General features: G+C 38.7%; 1 protein-coding gene across 1 annotated transcript in view; it reads right to left on the bottom strand.

Annotated features, from left to right (window-relative positions):
- Positions 1 to 13,339, bottom strand: part of eipr1 (EARP complex and GARP complex interacting protein 1) — an 83,652-nt gene that overhangs the window by 45,376 nt on the left and 24,937 nt on the right. Inside the window, exon 5 of the mRNA XM_049595263.1 lies at positions 402 to 501. Coding sequence (XP_049451220.1) covers positions 402 to 501 — 100 coding nt within the window. The remainder of the gene's footprint in view (positions 1 to 401; positions 502 to 13,339) is intronic.

A 13,339-nucleotide genomic window follows, 5' to 3' on the forward strand; every position in this document is an offset into this window, starting at 1 on the left:
GAAACACAACGTATGACAATAGTACCACTATCTCAGTGAACTGTGAAAACAGATACAGAACTGTAAATGGCTTTTCTCTTACTTATTAAACAAGACTATTACTATCACTGTGAGAGAGACTTGACCAGAATAATATTAGAGTGGCCACAGCTTGGAAACCTGCCCAGATGCGTACTGTGTGTGTATCCATGTGTGTGTAGGTGTGTGAGTGTGTGAGACAGAATGAATAGTGGACACTCTGTTGTCGCAGAGAGAGGATGTGTGCGTCTGATAACACCAAGACGATATGGTGGTTATCAAATAATGAGTTAGCTATTGTGTGATATGGTGTGTGCGTCTGTGTATGTACTGTGGCTTACAGTGTGTGTGTGTGTGTGTGTGTGTGTGTGTGTGTGTCTTACCGTGGCCTGTGTGGAGCTCTCCTGCAGGTCCCAGAGTAGTGCGTGATTATCAGCCAATGAAATCACACGCTTGCCATCCCCCATGGGCTCCCACAGCACGCTGTAAATACACAAGGACACGCACATACACACACACACACACACAAACCACAAAGTCAGAGTCAATTAGAATACAGATTTTGGTCAAACATGCATACAGTCTCATCCACACATGCTGCAGACATACAGGGGAATGAGGCTTGTTCGTCACATTTCACATGACTGCTTAATATAGCATCTTGTACAATATCACAGCTAAACCAATTTTAAACATTTGCATGCAACTTCAGATCATGTCTGGGAATGCACACATGTATGGATGCATGTATACTGCAGTGTAAGCAAGGAAATTGCAAATATAAAATGTTACACATTATACAGGTGATTAAATGCTGAGGCTGGCTTTCTGCAATATTTTTCTTCTTGCCATCAAATTTCATTAAAAAAGACCAAAACCGACAAGCTGTTATTCTGTGTCTTAATACCTTCTGATTTCCTACCCTGTCTGTGACAAAGGTCACAAATATAGGGTTCCATATTTTAAAGGGCTCAATAATCACCTAAAACAGCTGGGCACTATAGCAATTAGCACATGTTACTCTAAGAAAATGCACAATGGGGAATATTTTTAGACATGGAGTAACACACATATGGTGCTCTAGTGACTATATGGGGAGTCAGGATAGTGTATGCAGGAGTCAAAACAAACTACAATGTGTGTGGTCGTGTAATGAAGGAGCATGTGTTTTAAATAGTTTTTGAACAACAATTGAGTTCTGTGGCACAGAGAAATAAGATATATCAGGTTTTGATATGAACACAATACTTGTTAGTGGGATCAATTCATTCTTGGTTCTCATTTTATGAAATTAGTTGCCAATTATTAAACAAGACTAAGAGCCCTATTTAAACTATCAATAGAGCATGGAGCAAGTGCATTACTGCGCATCCCTGTGTGTAACAACCATACTGTATAAAATAATTGATGTAGCTATGTGATGTCACCCATAGTTTTGTGGATTCCTATTTGAAGCCTCAAGTTCGGTATTTGGGTTGTTGCCATCTTGGATTTCTGGAGCCAGAAGTGACCATATTTGGATGAAAGGATGGGGCTGTAGATGAGCGAGATGTGGATCTGACTCAAAGACTGTGGTGGAGCCTGGCAGACAGCCTGTCACTGAAACCGGCCCACACTTAATAACGCATAACTTTAAGCCTTAATAAAATGTAAATGGGTGAATAACATAAAAAAAATTCACTCCCTGTGCTTTTGTCACAAATGCTGAAATTAGCTATAGAGACCAGGCTGTTTATTTCTGCCTTAAAGTTTGGGCCTTAAAACATGGGGGTCTATGGGGATTGACTGGCTTTGGAGCTAGCACCAAGTGGCCATTCAAGGAACTGCAGTGTTTGGCACTTCTGTGTTTGCTTCATTTTTTGGCCCTGGAGATTGCTGCTTGGTAACAAGCAGAGTGTACGTGCATTATTAACCTGGATAATGCACCCTTTAAATGGCAGGAAAATACTTCTGACTTTACTTCACTTTCTGCTGCCTAAAAATGGCAATGAGCAAACAATGTGTCTGACCACACTTCATTTTAAGACCTACACACCTATTGGCACTCAGATGGGCACAAGTATATTTGCTACTTACACATCATGGGTACTGGCCGTGAAAATGACAACTGTGTCAGTCTGAAACTAGCAATGACAGTTGCAATCCTTTGTTCACCGCTTTGTGCCAGGTGTAAGATAGGATCCTAAGAGTCTTTTGCAAGGCGATACTCAAACAAAGCAATGCTTTGAGCTAAATGCGAATGTCAGCATGTTCACAACGACAATGCTAACACGCTGATGTAAAGCAGGACTGTTTACCATGTTCACTATTTTTTTGTAACATGTCAACATGCTAACATTTACTAATTAGTTGGTGAAGATTCTCAGTCATCCAGATCATGGTAATCATAAATGCTATATCGTAGGCAACTGGACTTGCTTGCGTTTCTCGAAGACGTTTCGCCTCTCATCCAAGAAGCTTCTTCAGATGGGGAGAAACGTCTCCAAGAAATGCAAGCAAGTCCAGTTGCGTACGACATAAGATTTATGATTTGCTAATTAGCACTACAAGAAACACAAGTAAGTCTGATGGGTTTGTTTTTACAGTTTATCCTAGTTGAGCACAGCTAGCCTGAACTTGTCCTTGTAACACATTTTTGTTCTGTACATAAACATATTTATAAAAACATTAATTTGTGATTTCACAGGGTGTTACAAGCTGGAACTTTTCTTAGGAAACCTCTGTACTGGGTACAGTGACTACCTACCCACTGTATCGAGAAACCTGTAATATACCTAGACATTCTACACAGATGTACTGAGCTTTTAAGATCTTCTTTTGAGATCTCCTTCATCTCACTCTCAAAGACAGAGTTAATATATTTTCCAAAATGTTTAACTAATTATTTGCGATCAATTAAGTTGAAAACAAGATGTTTTTATACTTATTTTCTATTAACTTTCTTTAGATTATTCCATTCAGATGAGATCTCCCATTCCCACCCCTTTCCCTTCCAAGGGTAACATACACACATAAATATGTACATACAGACAAACAGACAGACAAATAAGTTTACCAAACAATACACAAAAACAGTGATATCTAAATAGATTGTTCATGCTTAAAAATATATATATGTGTGTGTGTGTGTGTGTGTGTGTGTGTGTGTGTGTGTGTGTGTGCGTGTAAGATGGGAGCATATAGACTGAGTCATACCATAAAAGTTCTGTTCCTTAATGTCTTAGTGCTATAATGTTGGTAGAAAAAGGGCACAGAGTTAATTTGCTATTGCAAGAAAAAGCTCAATTCAAGCATTAAGGCAAAGTTTCCTCATATCCTGTAAAAGGGGACCAAGTTAAATAAAACTTTTTTCCCAGATCCATGTACTGAATACCTGACATTTTCTAATTTCAGAGGTCACTGGGTCTCTGATCCATTGAATAAATGAAGATGGCTTTGTTGATTTCCATTTGAGTAGAATGGGTCGACAGGCCAAGAGATATTTCTGTATTTCTAATTTATTTTTTTTTTTGTGATTTCTTTTTAATTTCTAATTTTGCGTGACATTTCCTTGGTTATTGTACAATTCTTTCACATTTTGGAAACTTCTGACTTAGGTGTCAGTGTCACTACCACCACCCAGAAGAAAATGTTGTGTCAACGACTACATAAAAAAGTCCTTCAAAAAAGTGTGACGTTGCCTGGAGCATGTTTAACCTTCAAAATGAGGCTGAAGCAGCTAATCATTAATCGCCCATGAAAGTGACAATAGCATTTAAGTGAGTTCTGCACGTTTAATAGAGAATACTTATTGGCAAATCCAGCAGCCCAATTCTGTCAATCTAGTGTTCAAACACAGCAGTGGGATACAGGGTTGCCTCAGTGGTGTTAAAGAAGTGGTAGCTCTTACTGCATACTTAGCTTTGATTCCTGCCTGCATATTACATTCTGCAGAGTATTGATTCCTCACTGCATGCCTCTTGGAGCTGTGATTCTCCACTGTGCTCTACTTACAATATGTATTCTGTGCGCGTGCCATAGGGACCTAACCAGACCTGACACACTGGAGCCCAAACTGTTGCTTTATTCTTCCCTTGGTGTTGATTTGATGACTTGTATTCTTTAGTTGTTTGTTTCTTCTTGGTTTGGATAGACTTAGCAGCTCTGCAGTGTAGGCAGACACACCACTACATGGGATAAGAAAGAGGACACAACCCAAGTGAGAAAGCAGTGCTTTTAACTCTGAGTCCTGTCGACTTTAAAAGCAATATGTCAGTGCAGTCAGAGACCCGGCAATAAGCTAAACATAACCTTGGCCTGGAAAAGCTGCTATATGCTTGTTAAGGGTTTGATTTCGTGTGGCTTTTCAGCTCAAGAAAAAAAATCTGTGTCTAATCTGGGTTAAAGGATGTAAAATGTCACAGAGGTGCAGATGTGGTCTGGCTGAAGGTTTGGATGTCTGAGCCCATCACAGCTCTAAAGCTGCTGTCATTAGGGGTTTACGAAATGATGCCATTCATTTAAGGAGTTCATCCATTAGACAACTCCATTTTCATGGACTCATTTGTCAACTTGGAGCAGCAGCAACAATGCCAGTGTTTGAGAGAGAGCGTGTGTTATAAAAGGTGAGAGTGTTCGCGCGAGATAAAAGAAATGACAGAGTAAGGGAGGGAAGACAAAGTTAAAGTTTGCTTTTGGATTTAGTCCAAGTTTCAAATATGCATAGTCCTATTAGAAAAGGTAGAGCGGGGAGAGGGAGGAGATGAGGGAGGGGAGGCAGAGGAGGGAGAGAGAAGCGGTGTTTATAAGGGCTGTAAATTCATGACTGCTCAGGGACAGCTTTTACTGCCCTCCTGAGGAGCAGGAAGTCATGGGCTTGGGATGCACACATGCACACACACACCATTTTGTCACTAAGGAGGACAACACGCTGACTTATATTCAATGCTTGGAGATTTACCCTAACCTTAAAGGATATTTTTTTAAAACTATCTTTGCACAGTATATGCCATGTGTACATTGAAAGCTGTTGTAACTAGTTTTGCTGTAATCATTCCTCCTTTCCATACTGGCCATGAAGTCTTGTCATCACTACTACATTATAAAAGAGAGAAAAAAATCCAGAGTGCATTATGTGCAAAAATATAATCTTAAATTCAGCTGAGGCTAACATGAAGTGATATGATATCAAGTGGGTTTCGGCACATTTAAATATACAAATAAACGACAACCTGGACAAACGATTTGAGGAAAATACCTAATTACAATTTTTCTTACAATATTAAAGCTGACTGACTTAAAGAGGCAACAAGTAGCATATTTTCCTCAATATGTCATTATGAAAATAATGTGGGTTGCACAGGGTAGTGGCCACAGTAAAATTAGACTATCTGCATTTACATAGGTTACTTAGTGGCTTTGCAATCTTTGTAATAAGCTTCTGTCACCGGGGGCAAAATTTCGCGGAAAAAATCTGCTTTACGGCAGGAAACGCATTATTGCGAAACTGGTCAATCAGCTAATTATGACTATATTGACAAACTGCTGGTGAGTCGCAAATAACGATAATGATGATAATAATGATACAGTTGACGGGTCTACACTATAACTTATTCAGCTAGTGTTAGCTTGCCAGATTGGCAGGACAAGCTACTGCCATACAAGTAATCACTGAGGTCCAGGTTCAGAGATTCAGAGAAGATTCTTTTGAGGTGATGAGTTTAAAATGATAATATGATGTGCTGGAAAGTTGGACTGGAAGACAGGGTTGGTTAACGTCAACCAAGATGGCATACAATGATATCTGTCTTACATCATCAGTATCGTGACAGACAATTGTTTGGGGTGACAAAGACAGAGACAGAGAAAGTGAGAGAGAGGAGAAGTGAAGTTGTAAGATGGACTACTAAATGCAGTGTTTCTGTAGACCTATTAACTTATATGGAACTGAGCTTCTGTTGCTTTTTGACAACCCCCCCCCGGAAGCCATGATATTTATATTTATCAGCGGACAACAACAACAAGTCACTTAGTCAGTCCAGCAGATGTGAGCAGATATTGATTAGTGACAGAGGCAAATCTTCACAATGGTGATGACAATCATGGTTGATAAAAGAGGTCCCATTTGGGCCATCTGGCAGTTCAGTTCATCTGGTAGATAAATCAAAATAGTTACTTTTTTAAGCATGCAATGAATGCCAATAATGGCACTACAAACAAAGTCCCGATGTTGGCGTGGACAGGGAAGTTGGGCTCAGTGGTCAATGACTGACAGCAGTCATCGTCCATCAGCGCAACCCTATGGAAGATTCTGACTACTATTAACCACCTGCCTGCTGTTTACTTTAAGGATCAAATTGCTAGCTAATATAGCTAATATTACTCATCTGAAAATAACATGAAGCAACCAGCTAAGGCTCAACTGTTTATCAATCTATCTTTGAAAGAAAAAAAACCCCACACAGTCCACTCTCTATATTTCTATACTTCAAAATGATACCAATAGATGCTCTTCACAATGGTGCAGTCTAGAGTATTGTAGTGGGCAGACACACCCAAAAGCACCACCAGGCTCACGAATACATAAAATACGTGCAATCACAAGTTACTGAGGGCGTTCCAAAAGACTGGGTAAGTGTTACGGGAGAGGACCTCCTGAAACAATTTATTGTAAGTAACACAAGACTTTAACAGCCAAGGACATTTACAGCCGGGGAGATTTAAACACTTTGGACTCTGAACTGATTTTCCTCTGTTTTCTCAGTCCTTTATCAGCTTATACTGTTTTATGTTAACATTGTAATGCATCTGGACATACTGTTTTTGTTTTCAGGGACATCTGTTCTATAGGATTATGAGGTCATATTGTTTGGCTTATGATTAGGCTATTTTTAAAATGTTGCTTATGTCATTAATATAAACAATATGATCATGTGTTTCCTATGTTGGGATGGATGAAGGTCTTGTGATGACAGTCATATCAGCTGTGTCTTGAGACTGAGACATCATAAAACATGGAAAGATATGCAAAAACTAAAATAATTTAATTATTCAAGATATTGCTTTTTACAAATAAGGTAAGCAAAAACCACTGGAAATTGTTCTTTGGTAGGCCAGGTCTACAGCAACTCAAAGCACATCCTATATGGGAATTCAGCTTCATAACGCTTTACCGAAGAGTTCAGAAGCTACACAGGAGAATTTACCTGAGTCTTCAGGAGCTGCAGTGTTTATTCATAAACAAACTGATAACTTCACTGTACATTCACGACCACTTGACAACTTTACTGCTAATTTACGCTCTGTACACACAGAGCTCAGCAGTGCGAGGACGAGGGAAGATGACAAAAGTCTATCTGCTTGAGCTGCAACGTTTGTTCAGTTTGGTGTTAGATCTCTCGACCCTGTATTTGTGAAAACAAATAGTTTGTGAGAGTTATGTCACAAAACAAATGTTAGGTATCCTTGCACACTTTAAGTGGGTATACATAAATCCTGGAGGGTTTTTTTTGGAGCTTCTAAATACTGTTGCCTAGTAGCGATGTTCTGACAACTTAATCACTTGAACGGCAAGCATATCGTGTACACGACTTTGCATGTCATAACCATGAGCTCACAAGTTCAATTTGAAGGCAGAATAATGTTACTCAACTAAAGCTGATTAAATGTAAATTTGACATAAGGCTGGGCGATATGGACTATGAATAATATTGTGATATTTTTAGGCAATATTGCAATACACAATATAAATCTTGATATTCTGAAATGTCCTCTAAACAACTGTAGACTACTAAAACACTAAACAACTATATAAACTTATATAAACTACAGTTAAATCAAAGTAGCTGCTGTTATATAATATATATAATAATATATATAATATAATATATTAAGTTAAATAAAATACTGTTATAATAACCTTAAAAAAGACTGTAATAATAAAGTAAAATGAAGTGTTGTTAGAATTAAGTTAAATACTGTTATAATTAAATAATTTGGAATACGGAACCAATGGTGCTTTTATTCTGAAGCACCTGGCTTGTCTCAGGCTGCACGTTTTGGTGTTTTTGCTGTGAACTTGACTTGCTGTTAACAGTTATATGCTAGCAGTTAGCAAAAAGTTAAACTGTCACCATGGCACTGTTAAAGATAAGAATGTATTCACTGTAAGATGGAAACAAACAAACCAACAGCTCTCCAGTTCTAAATTTATAATGTTTGCAAGTCACACTGGTGCTCCATGGTCGAAAACATATCTAAATAGTCACAGTCTGGAGTGGTCTGGATGAGCGGGGAGTACATGTGATTTTTTTTTCTTTTTGTGTCAGTGAGAAGGAGAGAACTGTAGGAGAGTGCAAGAGAAATGAAACGCCTAAGCAAGTGTAATGCCAGTGGCTTTAAAAAATGATGTGAAAATTTATAGTGTTCACGATAGCCATTTCATACATCCCACGTGGAACACACCGTGATACATCGAGTATAATGGATATGTTGCCCGTCCCTAACTTGACAGGACTGAAAAACCCTCATCTAACCTTTAACCTCGGCCACCGTATGCCTAATCCCAAAGCCGTGTCCTTACCTTCACAAAAAAAACAAAAAACAAAAAAACAATTAACCCCGAAATTAAATGGTTTAACTTGTGAGGGTCGCATTTTTGCCCCCATAATGTCACAGACTGATCAGATTTATGTCCCCACAATGTCATTAATAAGAGTTCACACACAGCTTGGTGGGGCAACTCACTGCAGCTCACAAACCTTATAGATGGATAGATGGAGACTGCAGCACATCAGATACCACCTCTCGTTCTCCTTCATGCACGCACGCACACACACACACACACACACACACACACTCCCCAACACATAAATCAGCACACCATAGGACCAATTAAAATATACTCACCACTTTGAGATTTACGCACTGTATGCTTCCCTATAGTATCAATTAATTCATGCAAGGGAGAAAGGAAGAGGGAGAGGCAGAGACAGTAAGGTGTACAGTACTCCTCTCTTATTAAAGAATATAAGTTATGTGCATTTGACCTTGAGCTCTGCAACAAGCTGGCACACTGGCTACTGGAATGGTATGTAAATACTGTCGGGGAGAGCTATGGAGGTTTTACAGCCCCATATATCTCAGTCCGGGACACAGATGCACTTCTCTCTCTCTCTTTGTCTCTCTCTATGGCTCTTGCTCATCTGATTGTTACCACTCTTCGCTGTGCTTTGCATCCATATGAGTTTAATCCCAGCCCTTCATATACAAAGCCACAGCCAACACAAACAAAATGTGTGTGTGTGTGTGTGTGTGTGTGTGTGTGTGTCTCTTTCCTCCTTCTGGGTAAGATTTTTAGCATGGATACAGGAACACCAAGGGCAGCGTATGTGTGTGCTGCAGTTTGTGAGAACCAGCTTGTGTTTCAGTTGTTCGGAAGGAGGACATTTTTGCAAAGTGGCATTAGGCTTGCAGTGGTGATGGTTGAGGTTAAAAGATAATCACCATGTACTATATTGTGGGTCTTATTTATGCTGTTTTGGCCATTATTTCAAATGGTTATGATAATAGTAAGTAATTGTTGGGATCTGGGAACATAGCAAGTCAAGAAAAACATGTACTCAGATGATGAGAAACAATTTAGCCAGATTATTTAAACCACTTTATAAGAAGGACAATAAGTATGGTAGGTCAAAGCTCATTGTAGAGATGTTACCGCATCCCCAGATTTCAGCATTAACTCAGTGAAAATGGGAATTGTAATTTGGGTCGGGTTCAGATCGCAGGTTTCATTTTGGACCTGGTGTTGTGTAAAAGTCTTTTGGACATGCGATATGCCAACTCATTTTATGTCATGGGCCACATACAGCTCATTTTGTTCTCAAGTGGGCCGAGCCATTATGATTATTAATAAACTAACCCATAATTAACAACCCCTCCAAATGTTTCCCTTTCTTTTCAGAACAAGTGCATTCTGAACAAATTAATCAATTTACCAAACAGAACAGTCTGAAATATCAAAACAAAAAAAATTGTCATTATATATGCATTTTTCCATACACTTCCACCCCTGTATAGTAATGCTGGCACGGCAACACCTAACTAAAGTGGAAGCTATTGAGGAAGCAGGTTAAGTTATCCCCTGCCTTACAGACCATTTACACATCTCAAGTTTTGACAGTGTGATATGGTTCCAACCATATTGTTTTAAGATAGAAGTCTGATACAAATTAAAAAAATTTTGTACTGAAGCTGCTGACTGACAATATTTTGCACGTTCAATATCTTTAAATATGTATTAGTAGTGTATGTTTGGAATATTGGAATGTGGTAACATCTCAACAACAAGCTTTACATGGGGTATGAGAAACACTTTTTGAAGGTATCCGATTAATCAGGCTGCAATGCAGAACTGTTCTTGCTCTCTCTGAAACAACTTTTCATGAGTTGATGAAAACTGTTTTTTGTTTTAGGCTTTGTTACAAAGCATTTTTCAGATAATCACATGGGTTTAAACTCTTTTATTTATCTTGAGAAGTATTTCATTTGACAATGGGTGATTGGCAATCTATGCGTTTTAGTTAGTTATAAACAGTGTTGGGTGTGTTAAAAAGTAACACCATTACTTAATATAATCACATTACATGTTTCTCAAATACAGTAATGAAACACGTCATTGTTGCTGAATTCAGTAATGTTATTCCTTCCTTGTGTTACATACTGTACATTTTTTAATTATCTGCATAATGGGTGGATAGAAAAAAAAAATCATCAAACGTGCTAACACCAGTGACACCATCTAGTGTACCCTTGGAAAGGCTCTTCAGCCTGGGCAGTCTGTGCTAACTCCAAGGGGGCACAGGTTTTCTGGCAAACAATTGGAGGATCTCCTCATCATGTGGTACAACAACTGCTTTAGTAATAAACACATAAAAACAAACTGGACGAGTCTGCTATAAAGTAATGGTTTGGTGAGCGAGTGACTCTAGTGAGTTTGAGTGTGTTTGGCTCATTAAATGCAGTTCATACACCATTTACAGGTGTTTTTTCCCCATTTTAAGTCTATCATCATCTAATGGTATTAGGAAGGCTAGCCTCTTATTTTATTTAGGCCTACTGTTTTATTATCTTGAGGCAATTAACATTTGTTCTAGATGGTGTGCAACCTCCTTTATATTGTGTTTTATATTGACACAGTTTTATTTTCAGGCAGGCAGTCTACTAAGGCAAAAATCAGGCAAAAACTCCCACACTTTTTAATTTTGCAACATTTTGATCCTCGCATGGCTTCATGAAATCACCATCACAAAACAGAACAAGCTATATATAGGCACAAAGACATTTCTCATTCAGGTGATCGTGATTGGCATCACTGAGTCAATCTTCTCTCAGATTGAAACAATTTGCTGTTTTTTTGCACCTTCTCTATGTATTTTCCCATATAGTAGTTTTCATAATAATTCCTTTTTCTGGATGATCTATATGGTTAATAATATATTTTTGACTTAACTTTTGATGTGTTAAATTTAATATGTAGGTACTATTACAAATTTGTAGGGATGCACTGAAATGACAATTTGTGGCCGAAGCCGAATATTATTAAACGCTTGGCCGAATGCCGAATACCGAATATCGTTGTTTAGTTTTTCATTAGTTTTTGCAGATGAACCCCCTCCAGATTAGTGTTGTCACGGTACCAAAATAGGATCCCACTGTACGGTACCAATGAAAATATCATGGTTCTGAGTAGTATCACGATACCACAACGAAAATGAGGCAGATGTGCCTTTTGTCATTTATAAAAATATAAATCACTTTTCTATAATACATCACTGATATTTCAATGGAATAAATTACTTATTGACTTATTCATACTTTAAAAACAGCATCAATGAGTGATGAACATAGGGGGGATCAAAATAAAATAAATAAATAAAATAAGAATCAACCAGCCACCCTCCTCCCCTTCATAAGTAAAGAACAGTCCCTAAAGTGCAGTGAGGTTTGTGGGCCGTTACTGCCAGAAAGAGTAATGTGAACGGCTCGTTTCTCCTCTGACACATCACGTACGGTCTGTGTTCGGCTGGCTCAGCTGTTCAGGTACTTCTGGGCAGTCCACATGCCAAGAAGAGGATATTATTGAAACCGACTTCTCCGTCGCTGGTAAGCCGATGGCCGCTGTATTTGACAGGAATACATTACTGTCTGTGTCTGTGGCCACCGTTCAACCCACAATCGGTGGGATTCGCCTTTTGTTTCTGCTGGTGGTTGAAATCTGTAGTCTGCTCGCACAGCGTGCTGAATGATTTAAGCCTATTTTGCTCGCTCAAAACTATTTTTAGTCGCAAATGCGGTGACGGACGGATCGCCACACTGCCGACATTTTATTCCGCCCATCACGGTACGCCATTTGATTGTGTTATCAAAACACGCTGCTATTATTCGGCCTTGCTTTTAACTTATTCCACCGAATACCAAATGTGTGTTTTTTTGCAATATTCGACCGAATATATTTGGTTACCCAATATTCGGTGCATCCCTACAAATTTGTGTCAGCTGCAAAAGCTGAGTAATATTTTGCAGTTCTCTACTTATCTACTTTTACTATGTATTTTTCTATATCGTAGTTTTTATGATCAGCATTTTTTGCTGGATGAATTACAATGTATTATATATATTTGACTTCTGATGTGTTATATTTTATATACACCTGTATAATATTGATCTTGATGTAGCAAGTTCCTTTTCATAAAGACACACTCTGTCCCCCATGTGGGAATATCAGACAGCATCGCTCAGCTCTGCTGTGACTGGTCCAACCTGATTGTCCCTGAGGGTGGACTCACCCTCAAACATGCAGCTCACAATCACCTGAGTGATGAATGTGTTTGTGTCTATATGTTGCTTCTGCTTTGTGATAACACAGTGTGCTGATCGTTTGTCTAATTTTTGCCTTGGTTTGATTTTTTGATCCAGCACTTGTAAAAGCTTTTAAGATGTGCGTACCCTACACCCTGCTTAGGTTTAACCTACTGATAGGGCTGTCTTGATTCTCCTGGGCCTTGTTTTGTGCCTATCTGTGGGCAGATGTAAGGTTGAACATTATATTGTTAACTGGCAATAACGTGACAATGTATTCCAGGCACTGTTGTGGGGTAACGCAAACGTAATATAACAAGCAGTGTAACAAATTATTTTCTACAGGGGGTAATTAAGTAAAGTAATGCATTACTTTTTTAAAAAGCAAGAAGAATGTGTACCACATTACTTTTTTTGAATAACAATCCCCAACAGTAGCTACAGCTATGGCTGGGTGATATGGCTTAAAAATAATATCACAATA

The sequence above is a fragment of the Epinephelus fuscoguttatus genome, linkage group LG14 (genome assembly GCF_011397635.1).
Source record: "Epinephelus fuscoguttatus linkage group LG14, E.fuscoguttatus.final_Chr_v1".
In the NCBI taxonomy this organism is placed as follows: Eukaryota; Metazoa; Chordata; class Actinopteri; order Perciformes; family Serranidae; genus Epinephelus; species Epinephelus fuscoguttatus.